The 26,563-nt window shown below is 40.6% G+C and overlaps 1 protein-coding gene across 3 annotated transcripts; it reads left to right on the forward strand.

The window, feature by feature from the left end:
• Window positions 1–26,494, forward strand: LOC125985821 (cyclic nucleotide-gated channel beta-3). 3 transcript variants are annotated; one of them, XM_049748987.2, is made up of 19 exons: window positions 1–232; window positions 4,813–4,875; window positions 21,597–21,639; window positions 21,820–21,883; window positions 22,476–22,630; window positions 22,720–23,031; window positions 23,096–23,304; window positions 23,379–23,429; window positions 23,507–23,593; window positions 23,666–23,730; window positions 23,793–23,915; window positions 24,565–24,706; window positions 24,931–25,090; window positions 25,173–25,270; window positions 25,334–25,417; window positions 25,497–25,615; window positions 25,745–25,897; window positions 25,964–26,114; window positions 26,199–26,494. In XM_049748987.2, exons 2-19 carry the CDS (start codon window positions 4,834–4,836, stop codon window positions 26,217–26,219), a joined length of 2,079 nt encoding a protein of 692 aa, XP_049604944.1. In that variant the 5' UTR covers window positions 1–232; window positions 4,813–4,833; the 3' UTR covers window positions 26,220–26,494. The 3 variants fall into 3 exon arrangements, with proteins under 3 accessions (XP_049604944.1, XP_049604942.1, XP_049604943.1); XM_049748985.2 differs by lacking the exons at window positions 1–232; window positions 4,813–4,875 and adding an exon at window positions 21,093–21,359; XM_049748986.2 differs by lacking the exons at window positions 1–232; window positions 4,813–4,875; window positions 24,565–24,706 and adding exons at window positions 21,094–21,359; window positions 24,082–24,223.
• The last annotated feature ends 69 nt before the right edge of the window (window positions 26,495–26,563 follow it).

Here is a 26,563-nt window from a genome sequence, read left to right on the forward strand (position 1 = left end):
CTCGTTTGACGCAGGTGAGTAGCGTGCCCACGCTCAGTCAGCTACAACAATTTGTATTTGTTTCCATGTTTCTTTATTAATTTAAACTTTATTTTATGGACTTAATGAGTTGATTATTTTGGGACTTTTTAGTTTGTTTGTTTTAGACTCCATCTTGCTTCCCTGCTTCTTTTTGAGTTTGTGACCTTTTCTTCAGATGTTTCGCCTCCCATGAAGTTCTCCAGACAAAGAGGTATGACACACTTTCAAAAACCACCATATTTGATAGAAATATGAATTTTCATAGCTCTCTTTTTGATATAGATAAATATACTGTGATATCAAAGCAGTATTGCAGTTTTCCGCTCTTTTGAGACGCTCTCAGCATTCACACGCAATTTCTACTTATTGCTGCTATCCAACCAAAACATGTCACTGTCAGAAACAAACAGGTTTGAGTCACACAATATGGAAATGACAGAAAGTGCAGGAGAGGCTGTTTTAACACAGATGACAGCGGGCCCCGTGAGACCATCCACTCTGAAAGCGAGTGAAGGCTCCATGAAGTCGTCAACTTGATGTAAATGGCTTTTTACACGCCGTGGCCTTGTAAAGCAAAGAGCGCGTTCTGTGCAATCATAAAGACGACAACTATAAGGGCAATGGAGTGTATATCCACAAGTCTTCTTGCAGGATGTGCGCTCGGTGGCCTGAATCGCCTCAACGTGTCTCTCGGTGCCGTGACATCGAAAACGAAAGTATACATGCTTTGATGATATCTGAGACTATAAAACAGGTGAGCTATTAATAGGATCCGTTTATTGAAATTCAATGCAAACAGCAGCCTTAACAGGCAGTCTATATTTATTGGATGTTAGCGGTGAGTCGCTGTGATTCTCTGACAGTTACTTAGCGAGGCCCCTGTGGGCTTCCTCCTTTTTTTTTTTATTATCCTTAGAAAAGTCATTATAGAAGTGGATTATACACGACAGCAGAATCTCATTCCCAAATGGCTCAGAAAGTGAAGGTTGAAACATTGGGATTAAAAACACCCCGAGCTAAAGCCCAGTTTAAAAATGAAAGATACATTTGGACTTCTTTTGAAAATGCCCTGTGTGCATTTGTTTGGCTCTCAGGCTTGCTGTTATCAATAAAGACTCATCTGCTTTCATTTGCTTTGGATTTTGTAATCGTAGTAATAATCATTCATTAATCCTGACGGAATTATTATCCTTCCAAATTCACTCCATGACTGTCTAGTGAATATATTACATTGTTCTCGCTTTGTTCTGGCTTTTTTCTAATCGCAATTGTGTTGTCCTGTGTGGCAAGTAATGAAAGTGTCTGTCCAAAGCGGCCCATTCTTTCTCATGAATACACAAAAAAATAAAAATCCCTTTCTCTCCAGCAAACTCTCCTTCATATAAAAGAGGCTAATTAATTTTTCACGACTTCTAACACTTACTACAGGTGTTATCGCTGACAAATCTATGCATTGCGTCAAAAGCAATTAAAGGCTTTTGTTCCCCCAGTCAGTTTAATTAGCCGAGTGACGACGGTGGTAGCGAGAAGACGGCATCCTTTTTACATCAAACTCCAATTGTCTTTGCCAATGTTGTATTTATGTCCCAAATGCCATTTTTTTTCCCCGGATGTCAGCAATTGTGACTGGATATCTGTTACTTTTTTGTTGTCGGTCCCAAAAAAAAAAAAAAACACCTCCCCTTGTGTGTCCTATGTGGGTGGCAACATCTATTTTAGTCCCTGTGCTAATGTTCTTGGAGCACTCCTGTTAAATGATGCAACCCGTCTTAAAAAATGAAAAGCGCACATTCAACGCTATGAAATTCATCTTGCGCTAAAACGCTTTCCTGAAATAGAAATCAGCCAGCACAATATTGCAATCAAACCATTTGAATCAGATGCGCTATTCAATCTGTTTATTATTTCAATCCAGGCTCCAGCTCTACATTCCACAAATGAAGTTATGCAAAATATTTTTTTGCATGAAAAAAATATTTGAAGATATTCGTAGTCAGTTCAAGTTCAATGAGTGCTTCATGTTTTAATAGAAGTGTTTTTTTAATTAATTTAATTTAATTGATGCTGTTAATTAATTGTTTTCCTTCTTGTTGTGTTGTCTGTGTATAAACAGAATTATTTTGACAAAATTTGACTCTCTCAGCGACCTGGTTTGACCTGTTTCGTTCTAAATAATGCGTTTTGAACCGAGGCCGATAGAATGAATGTCCTATTTGTGTGTACTCACATTCAATCGTGTGAACAATGCAGAACGGACTATAAAGCTCAAGAAAGATAGATGATGCTCATACAGTATGTGCGCTGACAGACAGCTGGCATAATTCCCATGAGGCGACAGATTTCCTTTCCTGCTGTTCCACAAAACCTCACCCATGAGGTCAACAACAATCTAAATTTCAATTAAATTGGAAACTGTGGCTGATGGAGACCGAATGAATGTTGATAGATCTTTGTCTGCGGGTTCGGGGCTCGTGAGGGAAAAAAAAAAAGCATTCGGGCAATTATTTCATTATCATAAATCCTCCGACTGCCAGCCAGGGTCGGCGCTCTGGCCGAGATTAGTCGCAAACGCAATTATTATAACAATTAGAAAGCAGACAGCAAGCAGTGTGGCCTGCGGGAGGATGAAGAAAATTTGAATGTCAACTTAAAGAGGGTTATTAAAATGCTGAAGGTGAAGAGAAGATTGAGATTGTTCTCAGGTGCTTCCATTTTTTTCCACCCAATTTTTTATTCCCATGTGGTGCTAATATTATCTACTATTAGTGATGATGGTAAAAATGGAGTAGTGTGACGTGATGCCGCCATAGACCTACTTAAGAAAAATTAAAAGTGAAGTATCTTTGCGTTCATTTTCAGTTCGGTTTTGTGCGTGGTCGCACGGAAATCCCCGGCAATTAACTTGGGCAACATACGCACGCTTTGACGCGCCCCCATTAATGCTTTACTTCCCATTTAGCGACACAGTTAAGAAGCTATTAGAGCAGAGCTCCGAGATCCACTAAAGGCTTTTCAGGGACAACATAATTGCACATGTGAAGAGGTCATTCCCGCTAATTGACGCTAGCATGCAAGTGGATCCCAGTCGACACTTTCTCTGCTGGTACCCTTTCTCCAGTTGCTATTATGTCAGTGTGAGACGATGGAGACCATTTGTCTCTCAGCAAGGGAGGACATTGGATGACTTTCCCCCTGATGTGTTTTCAGCATGTATAATGATAACCGTTGTCATAAACATCTAAGCATCGAATATTTGGTACATTGGATGAGCTAATAGGATTCCAGGCATCCTTTCATTACCGTATTTTCCGCACTATAAGGCACAACCTTCAATGAATGGGCTATTTTAAAACTTTGTCCATATATAAGGCGCAGTGGATTATAAGGCGCACCTTCAATGAATGGCCCATTTTAAAACTTTGTCCATATATAAGATATATATATATTTGGCCCCCAGGCCGGACTTTGGACACGCTTGCTGTAGTGGCTCAATATTGGTCCATATATAAGGCGCACCTGATTATAAGGCAGCTTTTGAGAAAACTGGAGGTTTTTAGGTGCGCCTTATAGTGCGGAAAATACGGTAGTCATTTTTCTCCTGTACTTCAACTAATAGATGATTTTTGAAGGAACTTTCATTGATAAGATCTTCCAAGCCATAAAGTCCACGTATATAAGGAGACAGTGTAAATATTTGCCTGGATCTTAGATATTGTTACTGATTCTAGAGGCTCCTCCTCTCAAGTTCTCCTGTTGCATTTTAATTAGCAGTCAAACTCCGAAGCAGCCAGCGTCAGGAAATAATCAGTCGAAGGCTGATGCGGCAGGTCGGCAAGCAATCAACTGCTGACTTCCTGGCTGTCTGACAGAATTGACCTTCAGCGGAAGATCTCATTAGTAGAGTTTAGACGTGTGTTGTTGTTGATTGAATAGTGGAGAACAATTCAGAGTGTTGGGAAATAATCATCCGCTTACTTTGGGTTTTAGTTGGCAACAATTGCTTAGAATAACATTTTTCTCGTCCTTTGTGTTTCGTAATGAATTTGCCAAAATAGTTTGCTTTCTGTCAAAAATGTGGACTCATTCCAGCATATAACTGCATCGCCAGGAAGCCATGCCTTCTCCTCCTTTTTTTTTTTTTTTTTAATGTCGCCATCAACCCACATTGAGGCCGTTGCCCGGGCTCATCACGCAAAGTGCCGGCGGCTGCAGCTGAATGCATCTCTGAATTTGCACTGCAAGCCAGGAGACGGGCTGGAGGACACATCTGCCATGACACTAATGCACTGACTCAGTGCTCAGGGCTTAACACTGCAGCCAGGACCAAACCCAAAGGGGCTTTGACACTTCAGGGATCCATTTTCCACCAAGCACCTCAACATCCTCGCTACATCGGTCTTCCGCCAAAATAACATTTCTTGATGTCATCGATAATGGCGTCTTTTGTTATACATGAGGGGAGGGGGGGGGGGAGTTATTATGGAAACATACTGTCACTTGAGGGATTATGGGGGGGGGAAAGCTATTAGAGACTACTGCGACTGTCATCCTAATAATGATGTATGACTAAGAGGCAGGTTGAAGATGTCCTTGTCTTTGTGTGAGGGTGTCAACTGCCCCCCTGAGTCGAATGGCGATAACACCTTTAATGGCTCAATCTCCATCATGTGCACAAAATGCACCAGTTTAGTGCTTGTCAATACGTATGCATCAACTTGTTCATCTCATTATTTCCACATCTTTGATGTCAAGGCCAATTATAACACTTCTTTTTTTTTTTGCCTCTTTCAGGTTTTATTGTCCAAAAGCTACATGGAAGGAATGATGTCATCAAATGATGTAGCAAGTTCAAAGGTAAGGAAATATCTGTGTTATATAAAGTGAAGCTTCACAATGTATTGAATTATGAATATAATATATATACACAATATAAATATACGATATGAATAGATTTTTTTATTTTTTGGTTCAGTGGCCTAAACGCGACACCACATGCCCATCTAGCCGTGTCGTAAAATGAAGTCATCAAGGTACACATCATTATCACCTAATTCTAGTTTAATAGGATTACCAGTAATTGCACACGTAGCATCTCGGAGTTTATATTTCATTAAATGTAATTTCCATTTGATTAAGATGAGTTTATATTTGATGTTGTGCAAATCAGAGCGGGCCTGCGCAAGGTTAAATTAAATAACGCACGATAGTTGTAACTTTATTAGCTCTAATATAATGCGTATTTATCCTGTGATGCATCTTAAATTGTTGGTTAGACCGTGTCGGATAATAAAAATAAACTCAGAGGTGTGGATTTAAGATGACAGATTGATATTCAAATGATGTTTGCCTCTAAAGTCTCTATCAGTAGGGATTAATTAAAGATTCTGGATTTGTGGGCGGGGCTAGAGTTAACATCTAATGGCCGCTTCTGTAATACAGTATTAAACTATTCATGATCACTATTTTCTAAAACGTTAATGCCCATAATGCATTAAGTTCCAAATCCAGGCCACCTTTAACTCCAGCCTATAATGAGTCGTTGGTTGCAGACTGGTGGGGAACAAGGGAACTCTGTGAAATGTGAGCGAAAGTCAATGGAACAGAATGAGTCCTATCGATCTCTGTTGAAATACACGCTGGGAGTGCAAACATGGCCAGTCAAAGTGACCCCATTTAACTAGAATGTGTAGAGGCCTATTTATTGAATGTTCCCTTTCCACGCACAAGCTTAAAGCAGCTTGGTTATTTTTATTTAAATGCCATCATCTGTAAATAGTATTGGAATGCGCGAAGGAAATAAAACAAATGTTAACATTATGCGTTATTACATATCCCACAATGACAAATTGACTTTTGTCGTGCTTGGGTAGTTTCATTTTCACTCTATATTGGTGTCATTGCAATTCTAGTGTGTTTACCCAGACATTTATTTTCACTGGACATTTCATCGGCTTTTTTACCGAGGCGTGCTCTTGTCTCCGCCGACTAAATTACAAGTAAAAATATCATGTCATCACTTCTTTCCAAATAGATCAAGACGGCTGTAAAGCAGATTTCCTAGAAAAAAAAATAGATTGGATTTATGTAAGGATTTTGATTGGATTGTCACACGAGCATAACACAGGTGGCTACGATATGATGGTTTCTTTGTTTCTCCGGTTCCTCGCCCTACCTTCGGGTCACGCTTGGCTGTCTTGGGTGACACATGCGTGCAGCTCTTTCGCAAAACCCGCTGCTGCAATCTGAAGCGGCAGATCTGGTTACCTGAGGGGCCTCCCCTGAGCTCCGAGCCCATATCAAGGCACACACTTGAAGAGAGGTGGGAAGGTGGTCACATCTCAGACGTCTGGGAAGAATTGTGGAGAAGGGGAGGGGGGGGTGTTTTACTTTGGATACAATCACTATAGAGCTTACCTCTTGTTCAAATAAAGAATGTCTTCGCTTCAGTAAGTCATAAAAAATGTATGGAGCAAAGAAAATCGGGTGAGCTGAGGTGAACGTTGGTTTAAGCTGAAGGAACGGCCTTGCTGAAGACCATAATGGCCGGAAATCAGCAGGTGTCCTCACTGCTCTGTCATTAATAAACAATGATGAGGTGATTCATGGGTGCAATTGAACTCAGGCTAGAATCAAGGTTTATGGAAGGGCGGGGGAACTCTGACGCACATTTGTAGCCATAGTGACCATCTCAGCGCACTTATTGAAGTAGCATGTAGCTTATTCATCTTCCCAAAGGTCTGCATAGAAAGCGAAATGTGGTAACCATATGCTTGATCCGGCTTCTGCCAGCCATCTTGTTTCCACCTCATCTCCCGTTTCCTCTTTTTCATTTATTTTGATTAAACCCACATTGCGCTCTCTTAACGTCGTCGAGTCTGCGCCATCTGCGCGAGACCGAGCCACCGGAGGGTCATCAGAAGATCCAGACAAGATCCATTAAAAAAAAAAAAAGTTTCAGAAGAATTGGCCTTCAAGAAGGCATGTAAGGAAAGGATTGAGATGAACATAGTCGAGTGCTTTGCCACCAAAACACCAGCTGGTGTGCATTTCATAGCTCATTTGTTCTTGAGGTGGGTCTCCATTCTCGGAACGTCATTTGGAATACACGGGAACCAACAAAAAATTGGTTTTGCTAAAAGAGACGTAAGAGAATTTGCATGAGAAGGAAGATTGATGGAAGTATATCCAGAGAGAGGCCCGTCTGGATCTCATTGCTCATGTCGTGGACAGAATGGGAGGCATCTCGTGGACATGTATGTAATGTTGTGGAACAAACTCCTCGGAGCTGCGGAGTAGCAGCCCGTTTCATCTGCTCAATCTTGCAGTCAAATGCTGACAAGCAGATGGATGAGGCAGCCATGGGCTTCGGGTAAACAATGGAAGTTGATAAGTCCAAGTCAAAGATAAGGAATAAGCTAACACCTTTTTGAAAAAATAAAAAAGAAGCCTTCCATCTGTGTTCAAAAAGCCTCACAAAAAATCTGAGCTGCCTTGGGGAATGTTGAGGGATTCAGCAAAAAGCAGGAAAGAATGGAAAACTATTAAATACGGTTTGGGGGTGAGGACAGTTTGATAGCACACCTTTCAGAATGTTAGAACAGCATATAAAAATGAACATTCATTTCTCCTGCAGGAGCAATCCTTCTCCATTTTATTCATTGGCCAGATGTGAAAGGATGCTCGCCGACATTGTACAAAAGAACCAGCCGGGATGTGCATTACACTTAATGGAGAGCAGATATGAATCAGAATTGTAGAAAAGAACAAGGACACGAATATGCTGTCTTGTTTATAAGCAGTATTCTTTTTTTTGGTAGGATAAAACTAAAAGGAAATAATGTAGTTATTAATGCAAAGATTTAATAAGCTGCTCTTTTCCGGATGAGAGGAGTAAATACTCCATTGTCAAGTTAACTCAAGTAATACGAAGCAAACATTTGCATTGGCTCGTTTTATTATTTTTATTTTTTTTAACTTCCATTAAGTCATGAATGAATGTTGACACACTCTGATTCATTCATTTGCATTTAGATGCAGCCGAGTCAGTACGACTCTAACAAGTGAGGAATTATTTGATTTTCCTTCTCAGGGTTCTTTCAGCTTTGATCATTCATTCTGAGACAATGTTATCCTTAACAAAAAATTCCAAGTTCACACATAGTTCATGTCATTGGCTTTGTACAAAGCAGCTGCATGATTTTTTTTTTTGCCATATTGTCAGATTAAATTATGGTGCATATTAAATTCAAGGGCCAGATGCATAAATAGTTTCGGTGGGAACTCAAATGAGCACAAAATATGGATTGATGGATTGATCGACAAAATGTCATGTTTAAAATAGCATCATGAAGTATGATTTGACGTACTTTGTGTCTGAATCTGGACCATCTTTTGGTGGATGAAGCCATCTGGGCCATCCAAGAGTAGAAGTGGGTCAGGGATATTATTTGGACCCATTCTTTCCTGAAGTGCTTAAAAGGTTCATGAGGTCCAAGTTAAGACAGCCTAATATGATTTCCCCGCTTGCTAATTATATCATGAATAATTTGACACACTGGCAACGACGCGCATGCACTAGGTGGAGAAGATAATGGAAGTGGGAAAAGAAGAAGTTGAGGAAAAAAAAGACAGATGATTCTTTGAGACGGAGCTGACAAGGTTAGTGATGTTCCAGCAGGCTAAAAGGGGCCATAAAAAGATGGGCCATTTTCTCAACTGTAGATGGTAATAAGACAAGTTAATGCATAGCTTTCAAATGAAACCTTTATGACTTTCAAGTCGTTGGAGCCCTTGGCGACAACTTCTTTCTGCTCGTCACTTCGATTGAAATTAGCCGCTTTTTAGTCATCCAATTTGGAAATAGTGTTTGCACTTTTTTTTTTAAGCTAAATGGCTCTCCATGCAAGTCTACAAAAGCATCAGTAGAGTCAATTTGTTTGCTTTCTGTTTTGCTCGCAAACACGTCGGGCGACTAATTAGTCTGAAAGGAGCGTATCCAAGAAGACAAAATGTTGTTGTCGTCCCCTTTGGGGTGTTTTTGACATGCTTGCCGACACAGTGCAATTTGTTTGCCATTCAGTAAATTGCGTCACTGAATTCTCGTGTTTTCTTCTTTGCCGCCGCCAACATGTGGCTTCTTTTTTTCCCCTCCTTCCCATCCCTTGGACGATTAATGGGAACTGTCTGCAAAAATCCCTTCTTAAACCGTTGCAGTGTGACATTCAATTGGTTTGAAGTTCAAAGAGACAACTAAGTCAAGTAGCTGACAGTTTGGAATTTTATTTCCAAGTAGCAACATTTTCAGCTGACTTTAAAAAAAAAAACTTTTGGTCCAGTCCAATAAATTTGTCTAAATAAATAACAATAAATAAATTTAAAAAAAAACATAAATGAATGAATGAATGAATGAATGAATGAATAAATAAATAAATAAATAAATAAATAAATAAATAAATAAATAAATAAATAAATAAATAAATAAATAAATAAATAAATAAATAAATAAATAAATAAATAAATAAATAAATAATGTTGTTTATTGTAGTAGTAGCAACATTCTCAGCTGACATAAAAAAAAACTTTTGGTCCAGTCCAATACGTTTGTCTAAATAAATAACATTAAACAAATAAATTAAAACAAATTAAAATAAATTTAAATAAATTTAAATAAATAAATAAATAAATATATAAATAAATAAATATATTTTTTTGTTTATTTTAGTAGTAGTACAACAGATTGATTGTCCCCGAGAGATTTTATTACCAAAACATATCCTGGTTTCTTGCGTGAGTCCAATGTCTTTGTCCATGAAATTTGGCAGCTAAGTGACGGATAAATGAAGCGAGCAAGAGGTAGATGACACACAGGGGCTATGAAACTGTGAAGTTCGAAATGGCGATGCGTCGCAGGAAGCTGACAGCCCCGCCGCCGAAGGACAGGCCATTGTGGGAATGAGAAGCAATATCGGGCTGGCGATGAGACGAGCGGAGCAGAGCGCATCAGTGACACTCGGGTAAAGAGATATGTGGACAAAGGAATGCGTGCACCAAGAGGAGGCAGGCAGGCAGGCAGGCCTATTGGAGCGGATTAACGTAGACTGAGGAGATGTTGTTGTCGTGTCTGAGGAGCAGTGACTCAAAGGCTTTTGAGGATGTTCACAGATTGCAGCCACCCTTATTCCAGATGAAGAAAGTATTTCCATCAATCTCACACATACCTGGCAGGTGCTACCCCTTCACCTGACAAATGAATCATCGGGATGACTTTGGGATGGATGAGGAACAGCTCCCGTATGTTGGGCCCGTTGGGAACTTGAGGAACCAAGACTTATTTCCCTAAACTAAGAGAAGGCACGGTCGGACTAAATGGACTGGAGATGGGGGACATTTATCTGTGGGGACGAGAGACGAGTCCAGATACGAGCGTGCGTGCGCGTGCAGTTCATATCCTTATCACGACCTATTTCTCCTTATGTTACCTGGTATCATCAAAGCTTCTTATCTTCAATGTGCGAGGCGGTGAGGAAGGCCAGGTCAGCTATACGGAGGGAGATTACCTTTACGTTTGCAGCAAAAGCAGCAGAACAAAGGAGCAGACAATGTTCCCGCAGATGTTCCAGAAATGAAAAAAAAAAAAAAGGAAATCTGTGAAATTGGATGACACACATATGTGAGCTCTTTAAAGTTATATTAGAGTTGGGTAAGGCTATGATAATCATGATCCAAAATAATAATTTAAAAAATCCTAATCATAATAATGAAATAAAAGTAAAATATTAATAAAAATAATAAAATAGAATAATTAAAAATATTTAAAAAAAAGAAAAAAATAATAATAATAGAATTGGAACAGCAGTGAGCAGCTTCGGTTCCATTTGTATTTTTTTTTTGTACAGCTGTTACCCAAAAACTTGCTCACGATGGGTCACAGCGGATTTTAGAACAGCAGCTGTTGACAACAGCTGTATCTTAAGTGTCCATCCCAAACACCCTGCAGCCATGAGTGACAATGACTCGCCATGATAGAAATAATATGATTCTAGTCTGTTCGAGCGAGGTAAAGGCTGAGAGAAGGAAACACACCCAGATTTGAAATTTTCATCTCCCTTCAATACTTAATGGATGACGTTGCATTGGAAAACCCCTTCAACTCTCCAAACAATAAAACTTACCTAGTGTTCATGACATGAACTTTCCAACTCTAACATAGTCCGTTCGGTTTTGGCGACATTGCAGCCACGCTGGAAATGAAATCATCCGCGTTAGGCCGGGACTCACGTCTGGTTATGCTCAGAATCTTCCAGCCATATGGAAGGGATCACACATCTTCAGCTTGTCCATTTGTACTTTTTTTCATTTAACTTTATACTCCCCCGGCAATTAATCTTGCATTGAAAATGTCCTTACTTGGCTCCGGCAATCTTTTTTTTTTCTATTTAGACGATGTTGCGATAACATTGACCCTTTACGCAAGAACACAAATGGCGTGTGGGAGTGAATGAGCGAGGAAACGAAAAAATATTTCAAAACAATATCATGGAACAGCCGGAGTCGATCATTTAGCAACGTGCGTGAAGTGAGACATCAGATGTAATTATGAAATTTATATATATTTAAGAAGATAGGAAATGACATTAAAAAAAAAAGGACATTGGCAACTTGAGCCCAGACCTTCACCAAGGTTGAACTCTTATCTATCGCGCTTATCCCGATTAGAGTCACCGAAAGCTCCAGCCAATTCCATCTGACTTTGAGAGCGCCGTTTTGCGACGAAGGTTGAATTTTAACAAAAGCGTTTTTGTGTTAAAAAATGACACGACTGTAGTCGTTTGTAATTCTGGGTCAAAGCAGGAGCATGATGAATGGACGTCGGTGCTCGGGAGGTTGCGCTTCATTAGCGTGGATGACAAACACGGGCTAAGCTCAGTTCTATTTATCCTTTCAAGTATAGACGATAGGAAACAACGTCGTAACATCCTTTATCCGGCCCGACAATCACTACTATACGTTGTGTTGACTCGTCAGTGCCCCGAACGTTGGCCGGTCAGCATCCAGATGATGGATTACCTTAAAGGCCGGGAAATTGAGACGCTCTCGTATTTCCTTCCATACGTTATGTTTATTATTGCACGCTGTGCGCACTCATCTGTCAGCGGACGGGCCTCGGGCTGGGTTACAGAATAGCGTTCGCGCTGGCAAGCTAATTTGCCTTGTAAAAGGAAAAGCAATGATGTGTTATTTTCACCTTGCTTTAAAATCAAAGATTAGGATTATTTTTGTTTTCTTGACCAAAGTCAAAAGAACACATTGCTGCTGAAAGAAAAGATTTGCATTGAGATGAATGGCTTTCATGTGACGAGTCGCAGCTACAACGTTTCGTTCGTATCTGCCTTTCATCTAGCATCTATGCTGATAGGGCCATTTCCTACCTCTGCATCAAAATGATGACTAGCGTCGTAATTACTGGATCTTATCTGGAGGCAAAGCACTATGAAAAGTGAACCCAACTCCCTCACGTTGGATGTAGTCTCATATAAAGATAAGGGAGACATGCTTTCTTATTACATTTGGAGATTATTAAAGGGTGGTGCTGGGGGCGGGGCTAATCATCGCATCTTTTCTCAAATTAAAAAACGTGCCTGACACGCTCACCTTTGCCATCTTTACGCGCAGACATGGAAAGTCGACAACCGGCCGCTGGAGAAATCATAAATCGATGATGGCGACGTTACCTTGGTCACGTAGTTTTGAAAACAATAGGAAACAAATAAGCAATCATGGAGCCAATTGAAGACAGCCCACGGAGCCGCAACGATCGTCTGTGGAAATAAACCGAGGGATCAATGCGGATTATGTTTATGAATACAAACGGCCGCGCCGCTGCAGCGGCTTCATATTGGGAACCTTGCATGCATGCTGTGGGCTCATTACATGCGCAAATAAGTACAAACACACAATAATGACTGACAGGGGGGCACTTGAATATATAATTCTATAGGAATGGAACAGGACTGATTTTTTTTGGTTTTTACCACCACTGAGTCATTTATTGCTCTCAGGCAGGGCTGCCCCATACACCAAAGCTCAAGACGACTTAGTGGACTTATTTTGTATTTTATTTTATCCACTCAGCAATCCGTCCACTCCCATGGCCATGTGGGCCTCACAAGCTGTTCCGTGACAGCGACGCTGCACCCACAACTGAAAAAAGCCGAGCAATTGAGGAGTAGGTGAATGATGATGTAAGCGCTGGCGGGGGCGAAATTATTTGAAGAGAGCGTTTACTTAAGTTTTCTCCACCAAAGCTTGTATTATCATAATATTATTAGTGGTGCTACTTGAAAGGTCAGCGCTAATAGGAAGTAAGATTCCCTGTGTAACCCAATTCTGAGGGCACTGAAAGGACAAAACGCTGTGATGTCATCAACCCTAAATTACTCCATATTATGTTAACACCATTTGTTAATCACTACTTATTAATAATCAATTATTGCAGAAATTATTTTAAAAGTAGTATGCATGTATTTGCAGATTTCAAACTAAGACCGCTCCTGATAATTAATGTTTGAATATAGGTCAAAGATCGTAGTGGTATATATTTTTTGAGAACACACAGAAAGTTTTCTGCGTTTCATCACACTTAATCAGCGATGTTTCTGTGGGGGCGCCACACTGTCATCTCGTTAATTACCATGACATTTCCCGAGTGCAACATGACCTCACAGACTCTTTACACCTGCTTTTTCGGCACTTACGCATTTCCCGTCCTTTTCGTCATCAGTGTTATCCTGATGATAAAAAAATAATCAGGCTAGCTAACATCAAGTTTCCGGACTGGCCTCCAAACCTATATTTAAATGATTCCCTCTTAATATTTAATTTTAGATTAATGACATTTTTAGAAAAATTGTTTCTTCAGACAGCTATAATAATTGAATATGATTAATAATAATAAGGTCGACTACGCCCTGGCCTCATCGTCATTTAAAGACTATCGTGTACAGTCAGCTGAGGTCACCACCAAACCTGTCAATGGCGAATAACTAATAATTATTTTCCCCAACTTAACAAAGAACTAAAAATTGTCCAATAAGACTACATCTGCCAACTTTGACTCTTTATTGCGCATAACAAGCCCAATAGAGCTTTAGTGTGTCCATCTCATAAAGTGACCTGTTGCATGAGAGTAGAAGAAAGCAAAACGACAGCTGAGTATCCTCAGGCGATGCCAAATGCCAACAACACACAGGCTTGTGGAGGAAATTAATTCAGTCCCGGAGAGGATGTATCACATTACATCAATGTATCCACGCCAGACGGCTGTTGAACCGCTGATAGCTGACTGGGAACGATGCTACTGCAGCCACCACACAATACCGCGTTCCCCTGAAGGCATCGGCCTGCCGCCGAGGCACCGAGAGAAATGATGGAGATTGGCAAGTTACGTCTGGCGTCACGGGATTAAGGCAGCTCGGAGACATGGTGAATTGATCAGCTCTGTGATTATATAATATGAATTGATCGGACCCTATGGGGGCGGGTGGCTCACACGGCTTGCAATGGGTATTTCAAAGAAGAGTTATTATGAGGAAAATATAAATGGACATGATGAAAGGATTCCGATAATACGGCCAACGTTCCGTTTCCTGTTACGTTTTTCAGTTGTCCTCAGAAGGACCCGGCGTAGGCTGGGCCCTTCTAAGGTAGTTTATTTTGTGCCGGTAGGGGACATCCTGAGGTCAAACGTGCCATTAAACACACACACACACACACACACACACACAGAGTACGTTTTCCCTTCATGGATGAAGAACCTGGATTGCTGCAAACAAATTAGAAAGCACCATTAAAATAGAGTTAGTGCCATCATTCACTCTGTGTGTGTGTGTGTGTGGGTGTGTGTGTGGGGGTTGTGTGTGTTTGCAGCAGTGTCAGTCACCTGTCAGCCTCGGGTGCAGATAAGAACCAAAATCGACCTTCCCCTTGTCTGTTTGTTATCACACCTTCTATTGGTCCATCGCTGGATCTTTGCAATTTCATTTTTTCAATCCCCTTCTCTGTTTCCTTGCACAAAAGACGTAGTGACCTTTTGTCACACTTTTATTCTTTATTTTTATTCTTATTATATTTTAATTGGACTTATTTGTATTTCATGCACTAATATGATTGGCTTCCCATATAATTCATTTTATTATTGAATAGCTCATTTAAAATACTATGATACGATACTTGAAATGAAATAACTCATTTCAATGTCATTTTGGCTTTAAGACTGGGCTGCCCCCCTCCAGTCACATCTACAGTGGGGACGAGCAAGGAGTGAGTCATAATGCAGCTACTTTGTGACTAAACATCATTACCGGGGGATTTAATAACACGACCTTCATCAAATACATAAAACTTTACTCTTTTCTTTTCATCATCACGCGAATCAAGCATTTTTTCTTGTTCGAAAAGCAACCTATTATTTCTATGCCACTATTCTCAAACTAATCCTACATTACATACCGTGTCTACATAACTGGATCCAATCCAAATATGAAAAAGATTCATTCTGCATACAACCCAAATCCCGACATAAGCACGCAAAACATTTTTCTGTTAGCTTTGCATCCCTGAAGCTAAAACTGCTGGACACACAGAAACAACCACCCACTCCATGCATTCAAATGGCTTTGGTAAATAAAATGAATAATAGATGGCAAGTGTATGAGTTTGGAGCTGCAAAAATCCAATTTCTCTGGCATGCTGAGGTTCTTGCATTTCTATGTCCGATATGTAGAAATGCGCGTGAGCTGTAATGATAATGATTAGTTTGCCTATGTGGCGTGCCTGCTTGCTGAATAGGTCAGACACATCAGTCATGGAAAAGCTCCACCATGAGAGACTCTTTGTGATATATTTATTTATTTATTTTTAGGAGGGGGGGGGGGGTAAAAGTCAAAGAGCCGGAATGTATTTAACTGACCTGTAAACATCACAAAGAATAGCAAGTAAAAAGCTAGTGGAGGTATAGTCAGTCTTGTCTGACTTGGTTGATTCTTTGTTTTTTTTCTTCTCAGATTTGTTTGGTGCTCTGTAAATTTGTAGTCTGTAAAGCCGCAGCCGCTGCAGAGCCTTGACAAAATCGGCTTTTTAACTGCAATTTTTCATACAAACACTTGGAAAGCACACAATCTTTGTCATTTGCTTTCCCCCCCCTCGTGATAATACTCATAATGAATTCCACTAATCCGAGCGTATATTTGTTATTATTATCTGGTGGAAAAGTTTATCTCTGTGTGAAAAGAAAGGACTTAAATTATTCTGCAGCGTCAAGGATTTTTGGGTGCATGGTCTAAAACACACATGCACACTGAGGAGCTGAGCTAACAGAAAAGAGAATGTTGGAAGCAGTGGGGCAGATTAATTTTGAGGGGGGGGTGCAGGGAGTGCATGCATCTCTGTGCTGTGTTTAGAAAAGGAGGAGCAAGTGTAATGGAAGGACACGGAGATAGTAAGTCCTGCCTGATGAGGTCAATTCAAGCTCAGTAGTGAACAGTCCAATGTCTATGGATGATAAAACAAAAAATGTGTCCCAAAAAAAAAATTGGATGTCCCCAATGGCTGTGTAGGTGTGGCTAATGTTTTGCCAAATGGTGATCAGTCGTGATGCTGCTTCCACCTCCACACATCCTGCTCTTCAAGCATGTTCACATTTAAAAAAAAAAAAAAATTCGAGAAGTGACTTTCTGGCCGTTGAGTTTCATTTGAAGCATAACAGAGGCTATGATGTCTAAAAACAACAATCCTGTTCTTGATGAATGAACAGATGATAGACCCCCCCCGAGCCCCCCCCCTCCCTCCCACACACCACTGCCCCTTAAATCTATTCTCGCTGATGCACAGTTGAGTGCAGTTATCTGGCTGAAAGTTGGGGGCAAGGGGTTATACCTGGCGGGCTTAAAAAAAAAATGGAATTAGACCAAAAAAAAGTGGCACTGAACGTTATTGTGTGATAACAGCACAGAAAGGCCTTTCAACCATGGACACTTTTATTACAACAATAATAGCCTCAACCTTTTTTTTTTCTTCCCCTCCCATTCTGTTATTGCCATCACAACATTTTTCTTCTGAAATACTTTTGATTTGACAACAGGCACAAAAATACAAATCACAAACTTTATCTCACATTCACATATGTACCGTATTTTCCGCACTATAAGGCGCACCGGGTTATAAGGCGCACCTTCAATGAATGGCCCATTTTAAAACTTTGTCCATGTATAAGTCCATATATTTGGACACGCCTGTTGCAGTGGATCAATATTGGTCCAAATATAAGGCGCACTGTTAGCTTTTGAGAAAATTGGTGCGCCTTACAGTGCGGAAAATACGGTATCCAAAATGTCCCATTCATTCAGTCAAAGGTCACAACTGGAGAAAATGGCTTTTACTAAAATCTAAATTCCACCGCTGTAAGTATATGTCCAAAGTTGCTTCCTGGCTGTGTCTTTAGGGAATTGTTTTGGAATGAAAGTCCTACTGAAACCATTTGGCGCTTTATCAGCACAAGCCAATCACTGAGGCCTCTGTGGAGCGGGAAGGGCCATCCATCACGGACAGCTGAGCGTGGCCCACGACGCCTCTGTCACCACATAATGCATTGTGTGGACTAAAGGGAGGCAAACGTTTCAAGGGGAGCGCCAATGTCCTCCACAGGCCTTAAATGATTTAAGTCTGATGTTGTCTTTTACTGACACTTTGACGCTTTGTACAGCACAACAAGGGCAGAGACGTAATCGAGTGGAAACACCAAAGAAACTTTAGGATATTTTTATTAAAGGTGGAACCTGGAACGTATCACGCACCTTAGTTCTAAAAGTCCCTGTCAAATAAAATCAGAATTGGGACACGGCAATAGTTGAAATCATGACAAAAAAAATCTTTAAAATAATTCAAATTTTCTTCATGCCAACCTGGAGAGATCTTTAAAAATCAACAACAAAACCCATCCAGCAATGCTTATTTCCACAAGCTCCTGTTTCTCAATTATTATTTTAAACCGGGTTTTTCAAAAAGTGAACTCAGATGCACCGTGTAATTTTTAATCCTCCAGGGAGCTCTCAGTCTCGTTTGTGTTTCATTAGCAGACTGGAGGAACTCCATCGGCAATTGTGGAGTGAGGACTTCATGCATTTGTAATGAATAAGCTACAAACTCCTTTGGCCTTCTGCAAAGTCCTCAAATGACTCGCTAACCCAGAAAGCCAAAATAGTTCATACAGTAAATAATATATTGTACACACTATATCTAGCGTGACTGTAAGATGGGAAGGATTTCCACTTGTCCTTCCTGAGGATGTGAGAGATTTGATGATCATGAAGGCCAAATGTGACTTCTTTTTGTTTTAAGTGAGAAATAACATCTCATTATTTGAGGGAATTCTGTCATGACTTTCCACTCAGGTTGGAATTCAGGTCATGTAAATATGCTGCAGCTCCTTAGTTTGTTTCATCAATCAAGAAGACAGATGATTAAATCACTTTCACATGACATAAGGTGTCAGACCCACCCGGATTTCTGGCAACTCCTCTTTGTATATTTACCAAACACTCCAATAAGCTTAAGCCAAGTAGCGCTCGGGTTTCTGGGAAAACCCTGGAAAGTTTATTGAGGAAAACTGAAACTCTGCAGGGAGTTGTGTTTTCTATTCTAATTTAGAGCCAATCGTTTTAGTTATGACAGTTTAGTCGGATGTCATCCAGCGCATGACACATTTAAATGCTAATAATCTAAATTGATCCAAGTCACACAAAGTTGAATATCCTCAGATTTGTCCATCTGGCTTTTCATCCCAGTCAAACTCTCCCATGCCTCGAGACTCGCAGATTATCGATCACGGCGTCTCGTTCGCTAGACAAACACAGACAACAAGCCGGAATAGCTAGAGTATCACATTTTCAAATCCACTTTAACATGATGCTGTCTATCAGCTCCTTCCAGTAGCGGCTGCTGATAAATACATTGATGCTTCGGCAAGTGTAAAATCATAAAACAGTGCTCGCGAAGAATAAATCAGTTTTTCCACCAAGCGTCCCAGTAGGACTATACAAAGTATGCAATTCCTGTTTGGCGCTTTCACGGAAACAAAGCACAGGAAATGTGCATGTGAATTTCTCTGAAAGTGAAAAGCTAATAAGTGGAAAAGACTGCTAAATAAGGTCAGCGGTGATTTCAACGCCTGTTAATCATTAAAATGCGTTTTTAGCATTTCACCACAAGACAGCATACCTGGCATAATTAAATGGTGTCCTATATTCTACACCAATAAAACACATGACGGAATAGCCTAGATATGAAGATTTCTTGAGTTTTTATTCAGAGCAGAAGCAGCCTGAGGCCAGAATGCAAGGAAGATATGATCAATGTCTCCATCTGTTGAGGGTTGCACAAGATGAGATGAAGGACACACCTTCTGTTGACCTTCACACTCTTGTTCACACACCGGCAGCCATGCGTTCATATGCGCTGATGGAAAAGTTTATTCTCTAGGTTTTTTTTCCACCTGCTGTATTTTTATCAGGCATAGCTTTTTTGGAATCCGAGTTTGGGTTATTTCTTCAGAGCCAAGATCATCGTAGCGGTCTGTGCCAGTGCAGCTAATTCCCGAATTATATTGAGCCAGCCCGTAATAGTTTCCAAAAACAGTTTGACCTTTTGTCAGACGGAACTTGTCGTAATGGGGTGACCTGCCGACAAATGGCGGCTGGCGGGCTTGAACGTGTGACATATTCCATTGCTAACTCAGACGTGTTATTTTATACCTCGAGACGGTGAATATGCCAAGAGGAGTAAAGTGATGTGCACTATCAGTAACCTAACCTGAGTTTGGAGTAGCCAATGTTGTGACAGTAGCAAGCATGCCACTGTCACTTTTAATAGGCAGGGCTCATTCAGACATGTTCACACACCAGCCGGCCTGTCATGAATCCCCATGATACACCTCAACACCCTGTGACTCACACAAATAGAACCATAAGGCACACACACACACCAGCAGCACTTACAGGCGATACAAAAACAAAGAATTCACGTCAGCCACTTTGGAGACTGACAATAATTTGAGTCAAGTTTGCATCAGATGTTTAAATGTTCAGAAGTCAAGCGAGCTTATTTTCGATTTCCACTTGCCAGAAGCAGAAAGTACATCTTAACATCTGGCTAATTATAGGCGTAAGAAATCCATTATCTCTTGTGAATAAAGTACAGGGGAAGAGTTCTGAAGACATTTTCTGCCCCCATCTGGTGGCACAGATATATGCATGCACAAAAATAAAAGAGTAGTTTAACTTAATTCAGACATTGTGGGTTACACTCTGAGTATAGTCAAGGAATCAAATTTTAGCATTTTTATGCCCGATGCATGACAGTCAAGGCCTAAGTAAATTAAACAGAGGAGAAAGGTCAAATCTAATGACCTACATATCTCCTTGCATCACTAGACAGCGGTAAGACGGCAAAAAAGTGCATCTGTATTCTTCTCACTCCTCTCACAATCCCAACCACTACGCCCGCGACAACTTAATGGTCCGTGAGGTACATCACGCCAAGCCCACACAGCTCCAATCGTGTCCCAACAGCATCACAATGGCACTGTGTTAGTGTGCCAAGTAGACAGCATAAAACTAAAAAAAAAAATATTGTAGTCGCAGTCTCGTGAAATATATTAGTCTCTAACTACAAGAAATACACACAACTGAGAGTATGAGTCAGAATCATCAAGCAACTCCGTAATAATTCATTTTTGCTTCGGGGGGGGTAAGAACAGAGAAGAAAAAAATCTGTTTATGCTAACATTAGTGCAGCAGTGACTAAGTGTCAGCAGTGACTAAGTGTGAAGAGCCCGACCAGATGGTGTTGTCTTTCTTCTTAACATGTATTTTATAATTCATACAGAGCAGTGATTAAAATATTACGTCTTCAATTTATTACTCAGTGTTTCTACGTTTGAGTTACTCCACTTTGTGTGCACATTCTTTGAGTGGCCCGTGTGAGCTTTAGTGGTCACCCATAATCCTCTTGTATGAGATGGTGATGGGCTTAGATGTCACTTGTGCTGGTGACGGGGGCGACTCTCTCGCTGCAAGAGTATTAGTGATGCCAAAAGCGGCAGCAGCACGGCAACGGGAAAAAGAAGAAAGCGTCTCGGCAAAGATAAAGGCAGATGCGTCGATATGTTTGCTAAATTAAAGGGAGTTGTTGGTGGCCCAAAGCCACCAGCTAGCAGAGGAGCTCCTGACCCTGCTCCAGTTTCAGTACCGACTCCTGCTCCTCCTCCAGCTGCAGCTGCAAGCAAGGTAAAAAAAAAAAAAGGGCTTAATGTTCTTTGAATTTTGCCAACTGAATGAAATCCAATACAAGAAATTCATTGTGCATATTGAATATTTTTTATTGTTGTAGTTTAGCTGCATTTGTTATTCCAGGTGTAGTTTGCAGTCATCATTCGAACAATTAATTCCAATATTATCAAATTCTACCAAGAATATATATATATATCTGTCATTTAAAATTGATCATCTAATTTTGTCTTGTAGGACAAAGAACCTCCTGCAAAGGAAAATGTGAACAAACCTCAGGGTAAGTCTTTTTTTATTTGAAATTAAGTTTGATTGTTTTCAATTTTTAAAATATATCTTTAAATATGATACAAATCATTTAAAAGGTTATGCAAAGTCATCATCGATTGGTCATATTTATATAAATGACTCCCCCAGCCTACTGCTTATAATATAAATGAATTCAATAATTCAATTCCAGATCCTGCGCCAGCTCCGCCTCCTGCCGCACCTCCAGTGAACCCCGATCAAATTGGAGCAGAGGGGTAAAAAATAAAATTTTCATCCTCTTGAGTTGTACCGCAATCAACACATCTCATTTCAGCACGTATTGATTTCTTCTCCAATATTTTATTTCCACGTGGGAATATTATGCAGAGCAATGTAGCCTCTTTTACAACAGTGGCGATTCCACTCCTCTGTCCATTTGCACGAATCACTCCTCCCGTATTGATGACGAAACAAAACAGTATCAAATTAATCACTTACAGTGTAGTTAATTAATCAGATTCCCGGGCAAGATGACAGGGAGGAACATAGAGCGACCTTAGTGATGAGATCTCCATGCCCGGGGAGCAGCACGCGTATTACTGAGCGAATGAAGCCAAAGTAGATTAAAAGCTTTTCAGCTTTTGTGATTTAAGAAGCTCACCGTGGCTGCTTCTGGCCCAACGATATAAACCAAATGGGTGACAGGTAAAGACAGATGTAGCTGATCCTTGCACTTTTAAACACTGAACGGACCTGTTGTTCAATTTGAATTAGATGACATGGATCGGGATGACCTCCTTGTTGGTGTAGCGTATTGAATGATTAAAAATGGATGAGGAGTTTGAAATCATTTCTCATTCCATTCAGAAAAGAGGAAGCCAGCCCCCCGCCAGTCGTCATCAATCGGTATTCAGATGAGCAGCTCCGCTCCATCGTGAAGCGTTTGAGGGAGAGACTTGAAATCTACAAGGAGAAAGTCACTGATCAATATGCTTCATCACCAGAGATCAGCCCCCCTGTCAGTGAGTAGATTTTTTTTTAGTCAGCTTTGCCTCAGATGTCTCCAAAAAGTTATTCTGATGTATGCCGTTTTATAAATTGATGGTTTCAGCGCCGCTATTGAGCAAGGGCCACTATTCTCAACTGGTGGAGGAGAGGAAAAGGCAAGCAGAGGAGGAGAGGATAAAAAAGGAGGAGGCGGAGAAGAAGAAGAAGGAAGAGCAGGAGAAGAAGAAGAAAGAGAATGAGCAAAAAAAGAAGGAAGAGGAGGAGAAAAAGAAATTGGAGGCAAAAGAGAAAGAAGACAAGAAAGACTTCAGGACTGTCTTGAAGGAGAAAATGTGGGCTTCTGTGGATGTCTTTCTGAAGCCCTTCGAGGAGTTCATGGACCCGGTTCTAGGAAGCACCATTGATCCTTTTACAGGTGAACACAACTTTTGAATCAAAAAACAAAAAGCCAGACTTTTAATGACGTTCCTCCTCCGTAGATCGTCGCTACATTGCCTGGTTGAGCTTGGTGACTCTTGCCTTCAACTACAACGCCTGGTTCGTCACCGCCCGTCTCTGTTTCCCCTACCACACTGACTGGGCCATCCCTTACTGGTTGGCCATGGACCTGCTGGCTGACTGCATCTACCTGACGGACAGCATCATCTTCCAGTCCCGAAAACAGTTTGTCAAAGCAGGAGATATCATCGTAAGTTGGCAATTTACCACCCAGAAAAAAAAAAACCCACCATGTTCTTGTTGGAATGAATTTCTTTTTCCCAGAAAGATGGAAAGATGGCAAAGAAGAATTACAGAGAAACTGAGAGGTTTATGGTATGCTATTATTTTATTTTATTTTATTTTATTTTATTAGCATAAAAAACCTGATGTGTCCTCAATGATCTAAATAGGCCGACATCGTGTCAGTGTTGCCCTTTGACCTACTCTACTTCCAATTTGGTTTCAAATCCATTTTCAGAGCCAACCGTTTGTTGAAGGTGACTATTTCCATTTGAGTATTTTTACCAATCAATCAAAGCTGTCGTTGACTTTTCAAAAATAATCCCCAGGTGGATACATTTTTCGAATTCAGCGACCGCCTGGAAAGTATCATGGCAAAGGCTTACATCTGGAGGTACGTCGGAAGACTCAAGCGTGGATTGATGGATGCAACAAAAGCTACCTTCTTTACTTTAGAGTTATTCGCACCATCGGCTATCTCCTCTTCATACTCCACATCAACGCTTGCTTGTACTACGTAGCATCCGACTACCAGGGCATCGGTCAAACCAAGTGGGTCTACTCCGGACTAGGAAGTGCGTAAGTATTTCACTATTTCTACATCAGATTGTTTCTATTGTTGGTCAGAAAAACTATTTGGAACATTTGTGCATGGAAATAATAATTAATTTATGCTTTCAAATGGCAAGTAAGCCCCACCCAAAAAAATTCTAAATGTATGTTGTGTTTGCTGCTATGGCTGCAGTTACCTGTCCTGCTTCTTCTATGCGGAGAAATCCTTGCTGATGATCGCCGAGTTGCCTTTTCCTGACTCCATGTTTGGAATGATGTTTCAGATGACAAATTACCTTTTTGGGGCATTGTTTATGTCCGTCATTCTTGGACAGGTAGATTGGAATCTTTTGAACCTTTTTTTTTGGGGCATTCTAAAACACATGTCAGAAAAGTTCCAGGACTGCCATCACAAAAGCCACATCCATACAATCCTGGAACTTTTCTGACAGACCTTGTAGTGTTATTTCTTTTCTTTATTTTTTTTAGTCCTGACAAAGCCACTTGGGCAAATATGGTTGGGCCTGGTCCAGATCCCATGACACTTTTTTTCAAACTATTAAATAGGGAGTCCAAACTACAGCAATGGATGGAGCATGTGCATGATGTCATTCAAAGAACCAGCCCAGTTATGGTCCACTATTGACTGTCAGGCCCTTTTACACCTTCTCCGCAGGTACCTGCGTTGTTACTACTACGCTGTCCGCAGTCTGATCAACATCGGGGGTCTAAATGAACCCCACACCGTCTTTGAGATAACGTTTCAGATGACAAACTTTTTCACGGGCGTCTTTGTGTTCTCCAGTCTGATCGGACAGGTAAAATAGAAAGGCGTAGCGTGGACATCCAGTAGAAATGATCTCGTCCTGTCGTCGCCTCGTTATTGCACCTCATTAGAGTAGCGATAGACGAAGATGAACCAATTGTGACACTTGGTTAGTCCCATTATTTCCCTGACAGCTATCACTCAAATGTGGCTCAGCGGTTCCCGACTGCCGCAAAAAAAAAAAAAAAATTAATCTAATTGTTCTCTTTGCTTTAGATGAGAGATGTTATTGGTGCAGCCACAGCAGGACAGACTTACTTCCGCTCATCCATGGACGGCACTGTGGCCTACATGGTCGCTAACCACATCCCCTCCTTGGTCCAGAACCGTGTCCGCACTTGGTATACGTACACCTGGGATGCTCAGGGAATGCTGGGTAGGTGTGATGTCATTTTTTTTAATAAATTCCGAAAAGACAGACAAAAAAGTGATTCTAATTTTGCTCCTGATGCTTCAAGATGAGTCTGAGCTGCTGGATAAGATGCCTTTGGTGATGAGAACGGCCATCGCTGTGGACATCAATCTGACCACTTTCCAAAAGATTGATCTTTTTAAGGTGGATTCAGTTTTTGTAAAACACATAATCGGTTATTTTTCTGACTTGCATATTTTCCCTCAGGGCTGTGACCAGCAGATGTTGGTGGACATGTTACTGAGACTCAAGTCGATCATCTATTTGCCTGGAGATTTTGTTGTCAAGAAAGTATGCTTGGGATATTTTTACAGATTGCTTTGCTCCACAGTTCATTTTGTGGAATGATTTGATGGTCATCGTTTTGCAGGGGGACATCGGTAAAGAGATGTACATCATCAAGAGCGGAGCGGTGCAGGTGGTGGGAGGACCTGACAACAGTATCGTCTTTGTCACACTTAAGGCTGGCTGCGTCTTTGGAGAGATCAGGTCACACATCCTTTATAAAATATATAATATTTATATTATTAATAATATTTTTTTTTTTTTTTTTTTTTTTATATAGTATGTATTTTTTTCTTCAGATATCTAACTTTATATTTATTGATTTATTCACAGTCTGCTGCAGTCATCCAAAGATGGAGGCAACAGACGGACGGCGAATGTCAAAGCGTACGGCTTCGCTAATCTCTTTGTTTTAGAGAAAAAGGATTTGTTTGATATCCTGGTACACTACCCGGAGTCTCAGAAAGTCCTGGCCCGAAAGGGAAGGTGAGACAAAAGCACGGTGTCCTTTTTCCCATTGTATTTCTTGACCTTAAATATACATGTGAATAGGAAATTAATGAAAGCCAAGGGTCCAGCAGCAGCCAAAGCCGATGAGGAAAAGAAGAAAGGTCTAGCACTTTTTGGAGCAAAGCCGCCCACACCCAAATTGCTGCGAGTCATGGGTGGTGGCTTGAACAAAAGAATGATGGACAAAATCAGGGTAAGGTCACTTCATAATTAATATCAATTCTATCTTGCGATCTTCACTTATTTAATCTAAACTTTTGTGTTCTTTTATTCCTAGGCTGCTGCTGCTGCCACTTGATCCATACTTCTATTGATTCATGTTTGTCAACTCCATTTTGGGAGTCTATTTTTTTATTTATTTCAAGCCTCTTCTACACTGAGAGACAATGCATACTTTTTACTTTACAATGATTTACATGTACTTCAAAATATGGAGTCTTGTATGTACTATACATGTACTTCAATGTACTTGTGTTTATTCTGTCTCCATATTTTTTCTGACAAGTTGTTTTAGAAAGCTGACAGAGATGATCGAATAACTGCTGGATTAAATGATTCCAATATTTAACAGCACGCACAGTTGCACACGGGTATTATTCTATTTTATTTTATTTTTTTTGTGCAAGTCTGTCATGGAGAGAG

Source organism: Syngnathus scovelli, chromosome 18 (genome assembly GCF_024217435.2).
Source record: "Syngnathus scovelli strain Florida chromosome 18, RoL_Ssco_1.2, whole genome shotgun sequence".
Lineage (NCBI taxonomy): Eukaryota > Metazoa > Chordata > Actinopteri > Syngnathiformes > Syngnathidae > Syngnathus > Syngnathus scovelli.